A 19,636-nucleotide genomic window follows, 5' to 3' on the forward strand; every position below is an offset into this window, starting at 1 on the left:
AGCGTATTTTACTTACAAAATAATATAATCTTATTATGAAAAAATGAGTTGAAAGTTAGATATATTATGTATTTTTAAACATTTTATTGCACTCCTTGTTTACCGAGTATTATAACTTTTTAGATATATATAAAAAATTATACCGAACAAAATATTTATGTATCCACATAAGGCCAAAATTAACTGCGGAAAAATAGGTTATTAATAATTAAACACTATAATAAAAGAATAATTATTATTATTATTATTTTACAATAAGCTACATAAAACAATCATAAGGTAATATATCATATTAATGTTAATTTAAGAAAAAAAATATTCCTCCTTATGTTGCGCAGCTAAATTTGCTATTTTTATAATACAAAAGATTTTAAAAATTAGAAGCGCCTTTAATATTTTTTTAAAATACTATAAATTATGATTACAACCATCACCGGTACTTTTTCGGTGGCGATTGCTATCATAATTTTATAATATAAAATTAAGAACATTTTAAAATTTTTATAATATAAAAATAATACTTTAGTCACAGAACTACTAAACTAGGCTATAAAGAGGGCCAATAAAAAGCCCTAATAGGCCTTAAAAAAGCCCAATTAATATTGGGCCTCCGATTTCCCCTTCCCTGTTGTCTCATGTTCCCCACCTCTTCTGTAGAATAGAATCCAAACCTTGTCATAGTCCTCTGTCTCTCTCTCTATCTCTCTCTCTCTCGATCTCGCCATGGGAGACTCCCTTCCTCCAAACCCTAACCCTAGCTCACCCCCATCGCTCCCTCCACCACCAACATCTTCTCCTGCTCCCCAGAGCTCCGCCGCTTGCGGTGGCGGCGGCATCGTCGGCGTGCGCCGCCCCCCGATCCGGGTGACCTCGGAGTTCGACAGCGAGAGCTCCCTCTTCCTCCACAAGCTCTCGTGCAAGCTCTTCGACGGGCTCGCGAAGCTGAAGCTCTCGTTCCAGAACGACCCCAAGGGCGGCGTCGGCTTCCCCGAGCTCGGCTTCCTCACGAAGCACTTCTCCGTCCTCTACGACCTCGAGTCGCGCAACGCGCTTCTCAAGGGCTCCTTCGACCTCGCCGATTCGTTGCAAGTTCGAGCCACCCATGACGTTAAGGTCCACTCCCCAGCGCTTCTTCCTCTCTTGTGATTAAAAATCGCTTCTTGCTGCATGTAATCTAGCTGTTCGTTTCTAGCTCGGTTCGCCATTGATGTGCTCTTTGAGTTGTCTAAGATTTGATGGTATGCAATTGGATGTATGAGTTAGATGAATTTGCTATGATAGGTGGAAAAGGAGAATATTGGCATAGGTGTTCTTAATTGAGCGTCGAGGAAATTTGGAAAAGGTTAAATTCTCACTTTTAGTATGAAATTTGGATTTTCTGTCTGTGTATGGAAGAAATTTGTGTATTTGAAATCCTCAACAGCTGCCGCTTATTAGTCGCCAAACCTCTTGTTTGATGTGCTTGAGTTTCATAAGTGAAGAGTTCGAGGTGAAGTGGTGAACTTAATTCCAATATCGGGTTCGTATGAGATTAAGATGTGAGAAAGTTGGAAATTTCAAATTTTCTTCTAACAACAATGTGGGATTTTTCATCATTTAGCCACAGGTGATTCGATTTTACAGTAACGATGTATTCCTATGTCCTTCTTCAGATTTGTATTTTGCAATGAGAATTTTCTTAAACTCAACCTTCTAATATGGTGAACATTTTGTATTTTTTGCCCCTTTCTAATGCTGTAGTATCATATCAAAATTAAATTTTTTTCTACTCCCACATAATGTTGTTTGGCTATACTGAAGCTCAATTGTTTTAATGTCCTAAACTTTACTCATTGTTGTCACTGCCAATTTGTATGAGTAACTAATTGGTTTTTGTGACGAATATTTCTATTTTAGCCTTATTAATAGTTTCTTCACAAGTGCATGGGTCATTTCGGGGTTATCAACATTTTTTGTAGTAAAACTATGCAGTCATTTTTATAGACTGCTCATGTTTCAGACTGACCGGATTGGAGATCGAGATTATATTCATGTAGGCTATTCGGCGCGCTGCCTATCTATTTCTTGCACTTCTGAAAATAAAAAGTCTATTATTTCTTGCCTTCACTTGGGTCCTTTCTTTGGTTTCAAGTATCACTATAGAAAGGTGCGTGTTCTCGATCCTATATCACCTTTTTCTCTATTATGTAACATACTTAAGGAGAATTTCGCTCCTTGAAAATCATTCATTTTCAGCTGATATCTTCAAGCTACCTTAATTCCTATTTTGATTGTGACTGAACCATGTACTTGTGGAAAAGTTTTTGAGCTCATGAAGTTTTAACATTACTAAGACATTCCGTACTGTTCTGCACTATTTATCTTGCTAAAATCGTGTCAGCGTATGACTAATTTGATCAACATCTGTGAAATTTTGATAATGCGGTCTATGATTTCTGTCTAACTTACAACCTGAATATGTAATACCACTAAAACATGATCCCAATTCTGTTATTTTGCAGAAAATTTAAAATATTGAAATTATGTATTTTGTTGGACATTGTGACACAAAAACCATGCTATTTGAACAATTGGCTAAGGCTGAGCAGAATACATGGTTGTCATTTTCGCAGTCTAACCTTTGATGGTATGCATCCATTCTCATTGTTAATTTTTGATAATTCTCCTCTCTCATGCTGGATTTTTTTTTTTGCGTGTTCCTGTATTTCTCAGTATTTAAGGGTTTAGACTTTGGGCAAGTGTGAAGTGGGTTCTTATCTGTTTGATACATGTCCTTGTTAGTTTTCAGGATTTTTATATATATTGTTTTTTGTTCACAGGAGCAACAAGGAGAAGTGGCAATGATAGCAAAATTGGGCGATCCGTCATACAAGCTGGAATTATCATCTTTTGTTCCTTCTGTTGGATTGGTAACTCCAGCCATCATCCTTATAAAAGAATAGTAGAAGATTAGGAGTCTTCCACCAAGTGTACTTGAATGACCCGAATGAAATGGTTATAACTTTTGCAGCCAAAAGCAACTTTCCATTTTCCCCTTGGTGAAGTTTCAGTCGCGGAGAAGAAAACTGATGAAGGCGAGAAAATATTGTCAGTAAACGGAATTGTACAATCTCGTCTTTTGAATGGAGTTTGTACTGCACACTACAGGGATAATGACTTGAATTTGAGATATTGCTATAAGGTGATTAATCATCCAATTTTTCTTCAGTGTTATATTATTACGTTAGCTATTATTGGTTTTTTTTTCTAATGTGATCTTTATAAAAGATTGCTATGGTTTTTTGGTAGGATGATGAATTATCATTTATTCCTAGCGTCACCTTACCTTCAAATGCACTATCATTTGCGCTGAAACGGCGTTTCAGTCCTTCAGATAAGTTGAGGTCAGAATTCATTATCACTTGTTTTACTGTAAGTCAAATATTTAAAACACTTCCACCAATTTAGTATGCCTTTCGCTTTCAAATAGGGCTATACTACGTTAAACAACTTTACTTCCAATATAGTAGTTGTGAATTCTGCAGTGGATATAAACTGTCAAATGTGGAAAATAAATTAGTACAAAATTTGTTTTTTGGATGGTTCAGTACTAATATTTTAAGTTGAGCATCAATTTTTAATTTGATGAAAAACTATATGACACATTAGTAGCAAATTTTGTTAGCTCTGCTCTTCCGAATATCAATGGAGTAAATAGTTCAACGGTTGGTTTAGAAATGCTTCATGTTCAGCTTAAATGTAATAATCAATATATCTTCTCTATGTTTTATCAGTTTAGACAATTATACGTAAGGACAAAGATAAAACAATGAATAATAGGGAAAAATAACTAGCATACGTCATTGTATACTTATTTATCTTCATGAAGCTCTAGTAGAAGGAATTCTAGAGCAAATTTGTGGCAAACATGATTATCTTGACAGTAAATTTGCTTTCATACAATAGATAATAAAATAAATTGTTCTCGTGTTTTATAACAATTTTATAACTTGATATACATATATATTTTTTAAAAAGTTACTAATATATTCATGAATTCCTTTCTTTCAGCTACTGGTACCATTTTGACTCAAACGATTGGAGTGCGGTTTATAAGCACAATATGGATAAGGACGTCAAATTTAAGGCTGGTTATGATTCTGAACTACGACTTGCATGGGCATCTGTTTGGGTAAGATTGTTATTTTCGTTTGTTGAAGTCTACAATTTCTAGGTTTCCCATTAGCACTTTTTTTTTTGAAAATTAAAATTGGAGCTTCTGCTTCTAGAATCGAGAAACTCACTTGGGCTTTGTTAAAAGCTCCAGGCATTTTATTCGAGTAACACCGATTAATGCTTTTCTGACTAGAGAAGCTGTTCTAAACAAATGTTGTTCCAATTTTGGTATTAGAGAGATTTAACTCGACTAAATTCTGGCTCTTAGGTTGGAGGCGAGAATGGCAAAGCAAAGATGGCACCTATGAAGATGAAAGCTCAGTTCATGCTCCAAACCCCTCTAGATGATATTCATAGTACGGTTTTCATGTTTCGTGTGAAGAAGAGATGGGACTTCTGAGTCCTCTCGTCAAAACTTTCTTTTGCGCTTGATGATTTATATCCGGAGATGAATTATGTATACCGCATGTGTTGGCATATGTTTTGGCCGAAATTTGCCGAGTGGATGATAACTGTTACTTTGATTTTGCTTCGATTCTTCGCTACTCGGTATGTTTCGGTAAAGCAATGCAGCTTTTTTCCTGCAATGGTTTCCAAGATAATGGTGAAAGTAATTAATTCCGTTTGATTTGCTCCTTTGAAATGGCCTCGCTTTCATGTTCAAAAAAATCCTTGAATGAGTATAGTACATATTCCCTTCATTACCTTCTTATCTAAAGCCCTGAGGGTATATATATGTGTATAAACAAATAGATAACTTTCAATGATACAATTGATCACAGATTAGTACAAGGTCTCTGTGGCCTTATTATGTAAAACAAAGACACATTCCGAGTGATAAAAAAGAAAGAAAGCTACACACACCAGTAGGTGAGTAACTCAATTAAGCAGAAGATTCAAGGAATGGGTAATCTGTGTACCCAACAACAGGATCAGAAGTGTAGAAGGTGATCCTGTCATACTTATTCAGCCGCGCGCTAAGCTCGAATCGCTTCGGCAAATCGGGATTAGCCAAGAACAAGCGGCCGTAAGCCACAAGATCTGTGTAACCTTCATCCACCACTTTGTTTCCTTCCTCTCTATCGTACCCTCCAGCTGCAACAAAAGTTCCGCGGAAAGCCTCTCTCAGAGGAAGCAATCTGTGCGGGATCTGGTGCCTTCCTTGTACAATTGCCATTCTGGGCTCGATCATGTGGCAGTAGAGAATGTTGTGCTTGTTCAGCGATTGCACCATGTAGAGACCCACGGCTTCCGGATTCGAGTCCCAGCAATCCACGTAGTCGGTGAAAGGCGAGAGTCGCATGCCGACTCTATCCGCTCCGATCTCGCCGACCACGGCTTCGACGACCTCTAAAGCAAAGCGGCACCGGTTCTCGATGCTCCCCCCATACTCGTCGGTCCGGTCGTTTGCGCTGTCCTTCATGAACTGCTCGATTAAGTAGCCGTGCGCGCCGTGGATCTCGACGCCGTCGAAGCCTGCGAATTGTTGCAATGTTGAGTCTAAATTGTGTTTGAACATCACATCTTTGTTTTACTAGTAGTATTCAGAAAAAGCGTGACGCTCTGATGCTTATCAGAAGGATCACTCGTTTTAAAATTACTCTAGTCTTTAGTTTCGCTCACCTTTATTAATCTTTCAAATCTAATCACGGTCCAAAATACTATAACTGAATTAAGAGATTTAGTGCTGCTATACTTTATATATAAAACTATTTTAAATTTTGGGGGCGTAGAAATAGAATTACCAGCTTCGATGGCATTTCTTGCCGCAAGCCTAAAGTCGTCGACGATTTTAGGAATCTCGTCGGTTTTTAACCGGCGAGGAGGAGAGAATTCCTCAAAACCGCCATCATGGCGAGGTTGCCGTGGGATTTGCTTGTCCGTGCTTGAGATTGGTGCTTGTCCATTAGGCTGGAAATCTACATACATCATATACCAAAACTAATATCAAAACAAAATTCATAAAATAAAAATAAAATTGTGAAATACCTAACCTATGTTTTAATATTTTATATCCAACATCTTTTTTTCATGATTGATCTTGTAGACTTCTGCTGGACCCAAAAACATAATCTTAGATTAAATAGGAATTGTAATTGGATTACAAGTCATGTTGATTTGTTGGTCTAGAAATACTCATATTACTGGGCCCAAGCATGATTTTAACCAAAAATTTTTTAAAAAAGTAACATGATAGTAAATTTGCTAAAGGCCAAAAAGGGAGTAAGAGAAGGATGTATATACCATAAGTAGAGACCCTCCCAACATGCCAAATTTGGCAAAAGAAGACACCCCCCTTTTTGTGCACAGCATCCACAATGGGTTTCCACGCCTCCACCTGCTCCTTAGTCCATATACCAGGGGTGTCAGTGTACCCCTGAGCAGTGTCAGAGACCCCTGTGGCCTCAGTAATCAGGAGCCCACCCTGCGTTGCTCTCTGGGAGTAATACAAGATGGCATGCGCCTGGGGCACGTTCCCGTAGGATCGCTGTCTCGTCAACGGTGCCAAAACGATTCTGAAAGACGATGACGAAGAAAAATAGTTAGAGAGAAGCGTCGGATCGCTAAACTGCAGTCGCATGATCTTCTCATAACAACTCTTGCTAAAAATTAAAAATTACCGGTGGGACAGATCGAATTTGCCCATCTTGTGTGGAGTTAGGAGAGGAACAGCTTCCATCTTAAAGATAATAAGTGTTGGGTGCGTAGTATGATCTTATTCTCTTCTTTTCTCCCTCTTTAGTTTGCTCTGTGAAAGCAAATGAAAAGAATAGATTGTATTTATAGAGACGGGAGAGTCACATTAAAAAAAAGAAAAAGAAAAAAAAAAGGGAGTAGTGGTTAATAGTGGTCAAAGAAAGGGAATTTTTTTTAAAAAAATTGTCTGGTGACGGTTGCGCTCATGTCAACAAGATACGGAAATTATTCGCACATGACTTTTTTAACTCGTAAGCGCAGACGGCTGCTTGCTTGGATCCTTCCAACTTTGCTCCAGAAATTATTTGCCTAGGGCTCGGCTATTGCAGACTGCTCTTGCTAAGATCTCCACTTTTAATGATGCCGCGCACTTCTTCCGCAATTCTGCGTATAAAATTTTGATGCGCATGACGTGCTTCCACTTTTCACATATGCGCTGATTGCACAAAATTTTCTTGCGCTCGGAATTGCACCCGACGTACACCGCCAAACTCATTCCCCACATCCTAGCTGTTTAAAAATTATTTTTGCTCGCGGTTCATGGGAAGTAATGTAGAAAAATGTGTCTCAGATTGAAGCAACAAATAGAAGATAAAAAATACAAAACTTATCTAAACTATAACATCATTTTGATTTGTCCATCTGATTTTTTTTAAAATTTTGATTTTATTATCAAATTTTTTAATTTATTTAATTTGAGTTGGCCAATGATACTTTGATTTGAAAAAATTGGATCATAAAAATTAGAATTTTAAAAAATTAAATAGCCAACTCAAAATGATATATAATTCTGATAAATTTCGCACATTTTAATCTTAAATTAAATTTTTTATTTCGAAAACATTGCCCACGTGAGAGCATCAGCATGTTGCTCATCCATGACACTGTACATACTTGGCCCCACAATTTTCTAAAGTGGCTGCCCACATCCACAACCTCTGCTTTAATTGGAGAAATAAATGAAATTTGCAACGAGCAGATGCAGAGAAGTTGACATTTTCCGAGTCGGAGGGCACTCCGTTTTAGACCCTTCAGTAGTCTTCATAATTGAGTAACTTCAAATACAACCTCTTTGATTTCGCACTTTCTCACTTTAGTGTTCCGTGGCTTAAAATATATCAAATTAGTATTCTGTGATTTCATTTTATATTTTCGTCAGTTTTTTTATTAATATTTCGTTAAATTAAATACAAAAAACTACAGATACCCATCTAGTTTTATCGAATATTCATTTTAGTACTCTTTAGTTTTAACTTTGTCACTGATTTAACCAAAAAAATTACTGGAATCGACGATAAAAAAATAAACATGAAACCACAGGACATTAAATTGATACACTTTAAACCACATGATACTAAAGTGAAAAAGTGTGAAACTATATGGATGATATTTAAAGTTTTTTTATAATTTTTTAGGCTACTCTTTTTAACCACTCCAAGACTTTTGGTGTGGCCCTTCAATAATTGCGTCTCTAATTTGCACATAAAAATATAGTCCTTATTTGGTGTTATTGTTCATTTTTTATTTTCAAATTATGTAAGTTTTATGCAGTACGAAGATGCCTTTTGTTCGTACCCCTATGGACAACTAAATATTAAAATAATGGTGACTATCATTTTTTTTTTCTTCTCCGTCCTTTTTCCGAGGTGCTTTGTGTCTTCCAATCTTCTAGCCTTAATTAATCAGATGACATGTACAACAGGGAAATCGGCATTCAAAGTCGAGGACCACATACAATATTTTTTCAGAAGATATAATTTTTCCCTTTTTTTTTGTGGAAAGAATTGCCATATTTAAATATTTCCTCAAAAGTTTGTTTATATTTTGCAACAAATAGGTTGAGAACGAATAAATGCTGCAAAATAGTCAGAACAGAGAGAGAGAGAAAGAAGATTATTATAATGTTATCTGTACAGCTCTGTTGAGTCATGAACTGGAACTCCAATTGACTCTTTAAAACCAAGGTCATCACTTAAATAAAACTTTGCAAAGCTCCCATTTCCCAACCCCTTAAAATAGATTCCTCAGAACACTTCGAAATACTATTACACAAGTAAAAAAGGAACTACGATACAACAACCTAAAACTCTCACTCCGTATCGACCGTTCCCGTATGTTTAAATTTGGTATCAGCTTCTGCCATTGCCACCATCTTGAGAAACTGCCAGTTGCTGATTCCGTAGAATGCGGCGGCGTACACGTTCTCTGAAGTAGAGAAGAAAATATCCCTTCATAGCACCTAATGATGATCCCACAGCAAGTCGCATTTGCAGAAACTTTCATTTGGAGAGATGCATTCACTATCATCTGCTAACAAGCCACCCTGGTTTGAAAATAATGCCTTTCTTCAAGCTACGTCGACCACCGTTAGCTGATGATGAAGATGAATCGCCTTGGTTACGATAACACTGCTCCAAACGGAGGACAAATTAGTATAAACCTGACAATAATGTCTTTCCAGCCTACATGCAGAAACATTGAACAAAACATAGAAATCTCCTTAATTTTCGCCCTGAACCCCCTGAAATCTTATCCCCCATATTTAGATGAAGTGTTGGGCTGTTACCCAAACATTACGGAGAACCAACTAAAACCTAGCAGAGTTTTCCAGAGAGTTCACATACCCTGTAACAGACAACCGAGTCATCTGGATACATTACGAAAAGCTTGGTTCCAAGGCGGGCGCGGCAAGAATCGCAGATGCTCTCATCATTCAACTGGACATGCCTTGATCTCTCCTCCAACCTAGTCAACCGGGCATCTAGGTTTATTGCACGTGAGAGATTATGCACAATCTAGTAAGATAACAACAAACATGTCAAGAGTTTGCATAATCAGTTTATGAAATTGTAGTTTTGATTACAAGCTGTATGAAAGGTCATGTTCTCCAGACACTCTGAAGATAATTCAGAGACAAGAAAGGCAGTTCAGTCAAATCTTTTAAAAGCAACATCATAGTTGAACACTTGGTAACCAAAAGTATATACATTTACCTGTCCTTCACGATGATGATGAACTCGGGCTCTCAACATTCTTAATATGGTATCTGATGCAAGCTGAAGAGGCATATCAGGTGACAGTTTCTGCAACACGAAAGTGCAGCTTGTAAAAATCAGTGTAGAAGAAATGTATTGTGCAGTATTACTTCGCATTTATAAATTTTAGAAAAGTAATACACAGGTAAGAGGTGCTCTGTATATTTTCTTAAAAGATTACGGTGTTCACTTGTTTTAATCATACTCAAGGATAGCTCAAAGACCCTGGAAGAGGATTTTAAGTAATCACATAATGGAGGATGAAGAGACTCCTAATACAATTATAGCACAACAAATAGATATAGAGTGGTGTAAAATCACTTCAAAAAATGTATGTAAGAATCTTAATTCAACTCCTTTCTGAACGGTACTGGTAAATGTATGACTTCATAGCAAGTATGGCTCCATAAACGAAAGTATTGTTGTCAAAATCTGCTCATTCACAAGCAAGTTTGAAAGATCTAGATTAACATGGCCCTAAAAGATCAGGATACCATACTTACATCAGGAAAAAAGAACATAAAACTACATGTTCATATTGCGAGTGGTAAAAACCTTTGACCACAGAGGATGCATCGATTCATGCTATCTTCAGACTGAATAAAGCTATATGTAATTTCTTATCTTTTAAATTATAAATCATGTTCATCTGACTAGAACGTAACAAATCTTAACCCTCTTGTTTATGATCAGATTTTTGACCTTGACAACATCGTGAGGACTGTTAATAATTTTTTTGCTTAATAAGCAGGTTTCTACTTGCTAGGCACAAAATGCTACCTCTAACACTTGGAGGGGATCGAGAGATTCCCCATGATTATGAAGAAGGCGGACAGCAGCTGTAAACATTGGTTCTTTTCCATTTTGTGGATCCAAGTACAGATCCAACAGCCTGAGGCACATGAAAGATACAGTTTAAACCTGGAATAAAGACACTATGATATATTACAAATAGAAAGAACAGCACTACGAAGATGAGCAAAACCTACTGAATATAGGCATCATCTCGACCTATCTCGGCACAATATTGTTCGGCTGCTTCACTGTCCTCCAGCTTCCTTTAGCACAGAACAGCATAAAGTCAGGTGAAAACAGGAGTAAACAATTTTCAACAGAGATTCTGAAGTATTCTCAATGCCAAAAGTTAATAAATAAATGTCCCAACGTATCTTACAAGGCCAAAATCTGAAGAACAATATTCTCTTGCCCCATTTTCCTGTACAAGATTGCCTGCAATAGAATGCCAAGATCCAACGATATTAACAGCTAAACTAAAACAGAGAAGTCCATATTAGATAATTAACATCATTTCATTGATCAGAGCCATGGAAATGCACTTGTCTGAATCTAAATGACAGAACAAAGCTGATCATGGATTTAACTGGCTAACTAAGACTACACCGATGTGAAACTTTATTGCAACACAAGACAACAAACTATTAAGGATAAACTGCAGCAGGCTATAGTATGCAGCCCAAGCGACGACAAGATAACTGACTTCAATTCCTTTTTTGTAGCACATAGAAATGAGGCTGGCCACATTATTTAAGGAAAAGGCAAAAGTGCTACACTGTAATGCAAGCAGAGAAAGAAGGAAATGATCAAGTTCAGACTTCACAAGATTTCAGACCAAAATCTTGACAGAAACATTTCTGCATATTATGGTTTTGGCCATCAAGCTATCAACCTATAAGAAAAAAGGTTAAACAAAAGGTTGTCATAGAGGGCAGAAAAACCTTTTCAAGCCATAACTCTGATTCTTCTATCACATCAAGCACTTCTTCTGGATCATACAAGTCTGAAGCCTGCAGAAATAACTGTAATTTTTCCCGCACTAAATGGTTGTGACTATTTCGGGCTTCAACACTGGAATTGTCCATCTCATCAATGTCTCTGTAATTTTTGTCTTCATTTCTGGAGTCCATATAGACTGCCTCCATCACTGATTTGGCAAGAGAAACAGCATAGAGAGTATGATATTGAGAATCCTCACAGTCTTGATCCTCAATCAACCACTGCAAATATCTACAGCAGCATAAGGAATTTTTGGTCATAATTACAGAGTCCATGTAATTTCAACAATTTAATCTTTTCTAAGAGATTTAATATCTATATAAACCGATATCTATGTGGATACATAGTATATGAGACAAACATATAAACAGACATATTCGACATATCGGCCTTCCAATTCATGAAAAAGACTCTGCATTTATCAAACAATACCTTTGACGTAGCTCAGCCTTTTCAGAATCAATGGCAGCAAGCACTTTTTCTGTGAAAGCCATAAAACTTATTGTTAACAAATTCAGAAGCATATGAAATATTACGAGTCTGCAAATTTGGTATTTCATCTCTTGTGCATATTAAGTGCTACATATTTTTTAAAATACCAGGTAAAAGCTGATTGATCCTTTTCTCAGAGGTTAAAACTGCAACAGCAAGTTCCTGGTCAATATCTGCAATCTGGAGGGAGAAAGCAAGGGGCAGCATGTTATTAAAGAAGCAGGAAGACACCAGACATAAATACCAAGTTACAAGATTGTTCAAATTTGATCAAGAGAAACAGACCCATCCAAGATGTTCAAGAATTAGATCTTGATCAGACGACTCTTGAAGTATCTTTGAAGCTTCCGCAGCAGCAATTTTCTGGCCAGAGGTTGAACCTAAAGAAATATCCAGAGAGTCACCTTCGGATGAAGGTGTGGAATTTTTCCATAATCCCTTGGCATAATTTCTTGCCAATACACACCAGATAGCCAGAGCCTTGGAGGACATCTCTTTACTGGCATATAAGAAGGCAAGGGTCCGTAAATGGCCAGAGTCATCTAGCAATGCTTCTAACTCCTCCTGCACCGCCCATGCAATACGCACGGTCATCCTTCAAGCAGCTTTCTCATGACAGCCTTGCCTGCCTTGAAATGCATAGGAACACTAGGCTCCGCTGCTTAAAACATAAAGAGGTTTTAACATATGTATCCCTGCAAAATTACATATTTATATATTCGACCCTCTAAAAGATCTGAATTTTTATACATATACCTTATAAAAATACCTTGAAAGTGTTGTCTCTTAACAAAATGCCGTTATCTTAAGTTGTCAAGCCATCTAAATAATGGTATAAAGCTGTTTTTTTTTACAAAACCATTTTTTTAAGGAGGGCATGACTACAAGGGTACATATGTAAGCAATCAAGTTTTTGGAGGGCATATACTTGATTCATATTTTGCAGAGATATATATGTAACACACAATATAGCAGGGGTATAGATGTAAATATCCTTAACGCAAAAAAGGATGATCTTGAGGCCTAGTCAGATATGATTGTGCAACTAATGCAATCTATCTGCCTCAAGACTCGATAAGCGTTAACTAGAAAATACACTATGATATGAGCCATACCACAATACAGCTGTTCTGGGATGAGGCAAGCTTCTCCATATCATCAACAAGATCAAGTGACCTATAGAGGTACATGAGAAGGGTATCAACTCCTTCCTTTATTGGAGGCAGCAAAACCTTATTCCGGCAAACATGCAGGTACCTACATTGTTAAACTCATTAGTTGTTAACTTCAGTATTGTGTGAACCAAAATATCAGATCACATGATCTGTTAGTTCAGAATTGGTTGAAATAGAAACTAAAATGACAGTCACAAAAAGTACCTGATAATGTTTCTAATTGCTGACTCCAAAAGATCAGCTCTACTAGGTGGGTTTAAAAGGAAATCCTCATCCACAGTTGTGTCTACACCAGCCTTTTTAAGAAACATAGCACGTTGGATGGCCATTAACCCATTATCAATAACTTCTTCAAGAGGTGCTGGTGGAGGGTGCAAACCCCAGTAACGATTCCTTGGTACCTAGAACACAAGATTCCTTTTTCTTAAATGGCAACTGAATATGAAATGCACAAAAGAACAAGGAAGGGAGGTGGCTTCATTTATGCTTCCTGCGATATGGATCCAGAACTTTGAAATTTTCGTTTATTATTTTAGTTTATTCTTTGCATTGACAACTAGCATGCATACATACCCAAATGTGGTGTCAACATAGGTATCTATATGCCATGTCCAACTCTATCACCAGGGAATACTCATGCTCATATAACCTATACTGAAGTAGTGCACAAATAGAAATTCCGATTCTGACCCTTTTCACCACCAATCTAAGAATTTATAAAGAAATATCATTTACTTAATTAACTAGCTTAACTGCAATGTCTACAAAAGCCATACAGAATATATATATTTCTAATGTACTTCCTCACAGCTCGTGAAGCTAAACAGATGTAATAGGATGGAAAAAAAAAAGAAGCTAAACCTTTACATACCAGTTGAGACCAACGGTTTGGATCCCGCATAATGAATGGAAAGATTTCAGATGGTTGCATAGTTTCTGAGAGCAGAAAATGATTTACTGCATCCTCAAAGCGCAAATCAAATAATAAAAGGAAGCCAACTTGTGCATGCACAAAAGAGAGCATATCCTTGGTCATTTCACCATCAGATTCAAGCTCTTCTACCAAACATATGGCTTCAGTAAATTTCTTTTTCCTCAATAAAGATTTAATCTGTTCTTCAGCAGACACTTTACGGAAACATATGACCTGCAAGAGTTAATGACTTAGCTGCCGACAGTAAAAATTCAAAATGCAATCTTACATTCAAATTTGAATATAAAGTGAAGCTTAAATCGGAAATTTCAAGTAAATTTTGAAGATGCATGACCTACCTACCTTGTAAGGTGTTGCTATCACCACCACCTCGCCACTACCTTGATCATCATTAGCCACAATGAGCGAGCCAGAGCCATGCTTTGCCAATGAAACTGACTGAACACAAGCACCAGTCTTCCTTCTATGAATTTCGATCCCAGCATTCCCAGTAACAACCACATAAGAAGACATATCTGCAACGGAGTCAGGTGGCTGTCGAAATACAAAGCTCCCACCAACCGGCTGACCGGAACTGTTAACGACTATGCCAACATTATCGACCAGCAAAAGCACATCCTTGCTTCTCCATAAAGGTTTCAATCGAGGTGGCCCCGAAGACTCCGGAAGTGTAAAGATCGGAGTGCATTTCCCTGTAACAACAGAGAATAAGGTATAACCTTCTAAAGTTCCAACAATGATCGAATCACCAAGCCAAGCCATGGCCTTGGCACCATCAATTCCCTGAATCTCTTTGGAAAGCACCGACACACCATTATTATCCGAATCATTGTCGACACTTCCAGATAACATCAGCTCTATCAGCACCAGCTTCTTAGCTACCGCGGCCGCCACAAAGCACGAGGTGCGCCCTTCTCTAGGAGGCTCCGACGATGGAGGCCCTGACCCATTTGCCTTGATGCCTACACCCAACTTCATCAGAAGCTTCTTTCCGGAGCTCAAAATCTCACCTTTGGATGCCCCATCTCCCATGAAATCCAAACCCGACCCCTCCGAGCACGGAATTCTCTTGGCCACCGCCGTCACATCCTTCACAACGCCGATCTTGCGCACCGGTTGCGACAAAACCGAATCCACTATGAAGAGAGACCCACCGGAGAGCACGAGAATCCTCCCAATCTCGGAGAGAACCAGAATCGATTCGACCACGCGGCTCCCAACCGAAGCCAACCGCAGAAACTCTACACCTTCGGCCGAAGACGCAATCGAAGCGGGGGAATCGCGGCCATTCCCGGTAGCTAACGTCGGGGAGGGAGACGAAGAGGAAGGCGACGATGGATCTACGGAGAGCAAAACGATCTTCCCGCCTCCGGTGCCGACGTAAACTAGGGTTTTGGAATCGGACGCGGAGGACACGTCGAGGGACCGGATCGTGAGGGGCGCAGAAGGGGGGAGGCCCGCGGATTTGGCCGGGTCGACCTCGGCGAAGGGCTCGAGGACGGCGCGATCCTTGGATCGGAGCGTCGCCATGGAAAGGCGGAAGCTTTAGAGTTCACAGATGGAAGAGGAAGTGAGAATCGCCATGGATGTGGCAAAGGTCTAGGGTTAAGTAAAAAGCGTTGGGGAAGCTCCAGAGGAAGAAGATGACCGATAAATAGAACAGAGTAGAACGCAGCGCCAAGTAATAAGTTGCCGAAAAGCGTAAAATGTATGAATAGTCCCTGTACTATCCCCATTTTTTAACCTAGTTCCTATTAATTCAACTCAAAACATTTTAGTCCCTAAACTATCATGTATTTGGAACCTTAATCTCTGGCCTTTAAAGAAACTACATTTCCTTTAATAAAAATCACCTTTTTAACTTTTCGTCATAAAATGATTGATTTATAAATAGGTTGTCTTTCAATGAAAGTTAGATTTTTTCTTTCCTTTTTTGTTGTTTTTTAATGATCAAACAGTTATATTGCAATATATGTAGAAGTATGGGATCGAGTTAAATATCTTGTAAAATATGTTCTTATCATCCGAACTGTTTAAAAGAGTGAAATAAACCACATAAATTTTCATAGTTATTTTAACCAACCATTAACCCTCAATTTTTTAATTTTTTCTTACAATCTTCTTATTTTGAAGATAATAATATAACTACAAAGTTGTCGGCGGCAGCAACTAATTCCATTGATTGTTCTGTTCATATATTAATGACTCCCAAATTCAGCTCAGCATTGTTTACTACTTGATGAACCAAAAAATGTCAATGCTGTAGATTATACTAAAATTCTAAACACATATTCTTCATTTCAATCATTTAGCATAAAAAATATTATGTACAAGACCATCTACAATGTCGCGCTAAAGTGCGTACATCACATATTCACCGTTTAGCATCTCCGACTCGGACGCCATCGACAAAGACCACGACACTGACCGACTCCCCGATCCCCTCCTTATATTCCTCGCACTATTCTTTTCGACTTGACGCACAAGAATGCAGTAGCACATTGCGCCAATACTTGTCAACATGAAAAATGCGCCAATCGCTGCAGTCATGTATGCCAACCAACATTCGTGGCGGCCGACCACAATGTAGGCCAAAGACATGAAGGATGCCGATAAAAACAAGCAAGCGAGCCACATTAACTTGTTGATCACAAACACGATGAGCCTTTTCGCCCTCTCCTCGATGATGATCAACGAAGTTTGGACCACGACTACAGCTAAGGAGATGAAGAGAGCCAACGAATCGAACACTAGGAAGAAAATAAATGCCGTCGTGTTCGCTACATTAGCTTGGCCTAGAGTTAATCCATAAGCTGGGGTCCCTACATATTGACCTGGGACGGTGAATATGGCTGCGAAGGCGACAGAGGCGATGAGAACTGCAACTACGGTGTTGGAATTGATGGCATTGTTGAGGCCCTCCGAGTGCAGCTTCTGCAATCTCCTCTTTATGGTTTTAACTCTCAATTCGGTCTGATGGGTCTGACAGAGTTGGAACTGGACTTCGTGTTTGATATCGCTCACCGTTTGCTTTAGTTTGTTTGCTTCAGCAGAAGGGTTCGGTTGCACCTTTATGGCGATGGCACCGGCTTCTCGTAGGAGGGAAGTTATGTTTTCGTTACTCGATTTTTCGGCGATGCTAAGAGCAGTCTCGCCCGATCTGTTTACTGCATTGATGTTTATTCTGTCTGTAGATAGTAAAGCCTGCAGTATCTGCCAGGAAAAGATATGAAAATTTGGACAGTTGTTTAAAAAAACAAATAATTAATTATATTTCTGTAAAATAAGAATTTTAGAACTTGTTTACATATCAAAATATGTTTGCATATATCAAAATCAAACTTCAGTTTTCCGTCAGAACTCTCGCCTACCTCGTAACGCCCCTTCCTGGCAGCCACATGCAATGGCGTGTTCCCCTTCTTGTCCCTCGCATTGATCACCGAAGGATTTAATCTAAGAAGCGCCATCACCACCTCAACATTACGCCCTTTCACCGCCATGTGAAACGCCGTCTGCCCCTTTTTATCAATCCTGAAAACGATGCTCGGATCCTTGCTTAGAATTGTTTTCACCACTTGTAAATGGCCCAGTCTCGTGGCGGAGTGCAGAACAGTTTTACCGTTGTTACGGGCAATCTTCGCGAGGCTCGCATCCGTCTCCAGAAGAAGAGTAACTATCTCAATATGTCCCTGTGCGGCGGCGGTATCCAGTGCAGTAGAATTCGCGGAGTTTGTGGTCATAGCAAGATCACGGAAAGTCTGCAATAGCTCTTTCAGCACATCTGTAAAGCACAATGCATGAGACACATTGTTCAAAATTCATAGACCTATTAAAAGGAACACGATTTGATACATCGAAACAGGATGATTACCGAGATGTCCCTGCTTAGCAGCAATGTGCAGTGCGTCGAAGCTGTTACCGGCCTTGACAGAAGCCTCATGCATATCCGAAACTTTCAAAATCTCTCTTACAACTCCGACATGCCCTCTCTCTGCGGCGAGATACAGCGGCGTCTCCCCGTCCTGGTTCTGCTTCACGATCACGTCTTTTACGTCTGCGTCATCGCATTGCGAGAGGATCTTCCTGGCATCCGTTATGCTGCCCTCCCTAGCAGCTATGTGGAGCGGAGTGTCGCCGCGCTTCCCCCGACTGTGCATTTTTCTAAGCCTAGAGTCTTCTTGCCTCTTCTTACCGGCTAAAAGCCATCACTAATTCAGTTAGCAAATTCCAAATCTTAAAGAGAAAGTGATGGAAAAAAAAAAACGAAATCATTTTATATCGACAACACTGCAACCAAAAAAGACCAGGCTCGCAGTAGTAGTGCATTACTGGGTCAAAGAGGAGACACTTCCAAGGATTCTCACCGTGTAAACAACGATTAAACCGTTACCTTGTAAACTCAGAGTATTGATAATCGCATTAAAAAAAAAACGATTCTCAGTTTGTACCATTTCATTCTTATCCACCAAAAAATTCTCTTTCTTTTATTTTATTTTATTTTACTTTTACAGGTTATTGCGTTCATTTGGCTTCGTGTTTTGTTTTCTAGTGAGAAAGAGAGCAGTAGAGGCCATTAATATCAGCATCAGGAGATGCGCGAATGCCGAGTTTGTTAAAATTCGGAAAGAACAAAGAAATTGTTTGGAAACGGCTTTATTAGGAATCGGCGGTGGATGATCCAACAGGGAAGAGTCGGCGCAGAATTTTGATCTCTTGCCGAGTATATTACTGAGACCTGGTAGGAAGTGGTAGTTAGTTCTCATGTTCTGCCGAGTTCTCGCGCACCAAGCGGGCATAAAGCGCACTACTACAAAGTCGGCACCGAGAGTCCGAGAAACGCCGAAGTCAATTGCAAAGTCGGTAACTTTAAATATTCTGGACATAATAATTACATATAAGCCATTTTCTGGGCCTTACATATTACCAGCCATGGATCGAGCCGTAACAGCTTTAGGTCAGTTTGAACTTTGAATCACACCACAGTTCTAGCTGCATTAATTGAAGAGCATAAATTTATAGTGTGAAACAACCTCTAAAAGCGGTGTTTATATAATTTTATATTTAACACTCTCCGGTGTGGTTTGAGACTTTTTACAAGTATTTATATAATTTTATATTTAACACTCCCCCTCACGTCTGAGCTCGAGATTTTTTACAAGGCCCATAACGTGGACTTTAATTAAATGGGATGAAATTAATTATGTTAGGGGTCTGACATGACTTGAATTCAGACCCTCCTACTTTGATACCATGTGAAACAATTGTTGTACTCTAAAAGCTTAAGCTGTTAAAGAACAGTGTTTATATAATTTTATATTTAACATATAGGAGCAGTAATTTTACCATTCTATATG

At 38.7% G+C, this 19,636-nt stretch overlaps 4 protein-coding genes across 6 annotated transcripts; 1 reads left to right on the top strand and 3 right to left on the bottom strand.

Moving 5' to 3' along the window:
• On the top strand, positions 653 to 4,791 carry LOC109723134 (outer envelope pore protein 37, chloroplastic). 2 transcript variants are annotated; one of them, XM_020251357.1, is made up of 7 exons: positions 653 to 1,113; positions 2,000 to 2,146; positions 2,820 to 2,909; positions 3,011 to 3,181; positions 3,289 to 3,383; positions 4,051 to 4,171; positions 4,424 to 4,791. In XM_020251357.1, the coding sequence occupies exons 1-7, from the start codon at positions 724 to 726 to the stop codon at positions 4,553 to 4,555; spliced, it is 1,146 nt and encodes a 381-aa protein (XP_020106946.1). In that variant the 5' UTR covers positions 653 to 723; the 3' UTR covers positions 4,556 to 4,791. The 2 variants fall into 2 exon arrangements, with proteins under 2 accessions (XP_020106946.1, XP_020106947.1); XM_020251358.1 differs by lacking the exon at positions 2,000 to 2,146 and having other exon boundaries at positions 655 to 1,113.
• LOC109723135 (putative 12-oxophytodienoate reductase 5) lies at positions 4,898 to 6,917 on the bottom strand. The gene is made up of 4 exons (XM_020251360.1): positions 6,777 to 6,917; positions 6,400 to 6,671; positions 5,901 to 6,074; positions 4,898 to 5,631 (listed from the first exon to the last, which is right to left on the bottom strand). Exons 1-4 carry the CDS (start codon positions 6,833 to 6,835, stop codon positions 5,039 to 5,041), a joined length of 1,098 nt encoding a protein of 365 aa, XP_020106949.1. The 5' UTR covers positions 6,836 to 6,917; the 3' UTR covers positions 4,898 to 5,038.
• On the bottom strand, positions 8,716 to 15,949 carry LOC109723140 (transforming growth factor-beta receptor-associated protein 1). Of its 2 annotated transcripts, XM_020251372.1 has the most exons (15): positions 15,617 to 15,949; positions 14,625 to 15,586; positions 14,220 to 14,495; positions 13,553 to 13,749; positions 13,289 to 13,430; positions 12,459 to 12,737; positions 12,281 to 12,353; positions 12,114 to 12,162; positions 11,624 to 11,912; positions 11,062 to 11,117; positions 10,877 to 10,945; positions 10,668 to 10,779; positions 9,846 to 9,935; positions 9,477 to 9,647; positions 8,716 to 9,260 (listed from the first exon to the last, which is right to left on the bottom strand). In XM_020251372.1, exons 1-15 carry the CDS (start codon positions 15,810 to 15,812, stop codon positions 9,156 to 9,158), a joined length of 3,066 nt encoding a protein of 1,021 aa, XP_020106961.1. In that variant the 5' UTR covers positions 15,813 to 15,949; the 3' UTR covers positions 8,716 to 9,155. The 2 variants fall into 2 exon arrangements, with proteins under 2 accessions (XP_020106961.1, XP_020106960.1); XM_020251371.1 differs by having other exon boundaries at positions 14,625 to 15,949.
• LOC109723339 (ankyrin repeat-containing protein At5g02620-like) lies at positions 16,635 to 18,439 on the bottom strand. Its single transcript, XM_020251676.1, has 3 exons — positions 18,154 to 18,439; positions 17,654 to 18,063; positions 16,635 to 17,495 (listed from the first exon to the last, which is right to left on the bottom strand). Exons 1-3 carry the CDS (start codon positions 18,437 to 18,439, stop codon positions 16,635 to 16,637), a joined length of 1,557 nt encoding a protein of 518 aa, XP_020107265.1.

Source organism: Ananas comosus, linkage group 17, assembly GCF_001540865.1.
Source record: "Ananas comosus cultivar F153 linkage group 17, ASM154086v1, whole genome shotgun sequence".
Lineage (NCBI taxonomy): Eukaryota > Viridiplantae > Streptophyta > Magnoliopsida > Poales > Bromeliaceae > Ananas > Ananas comosus.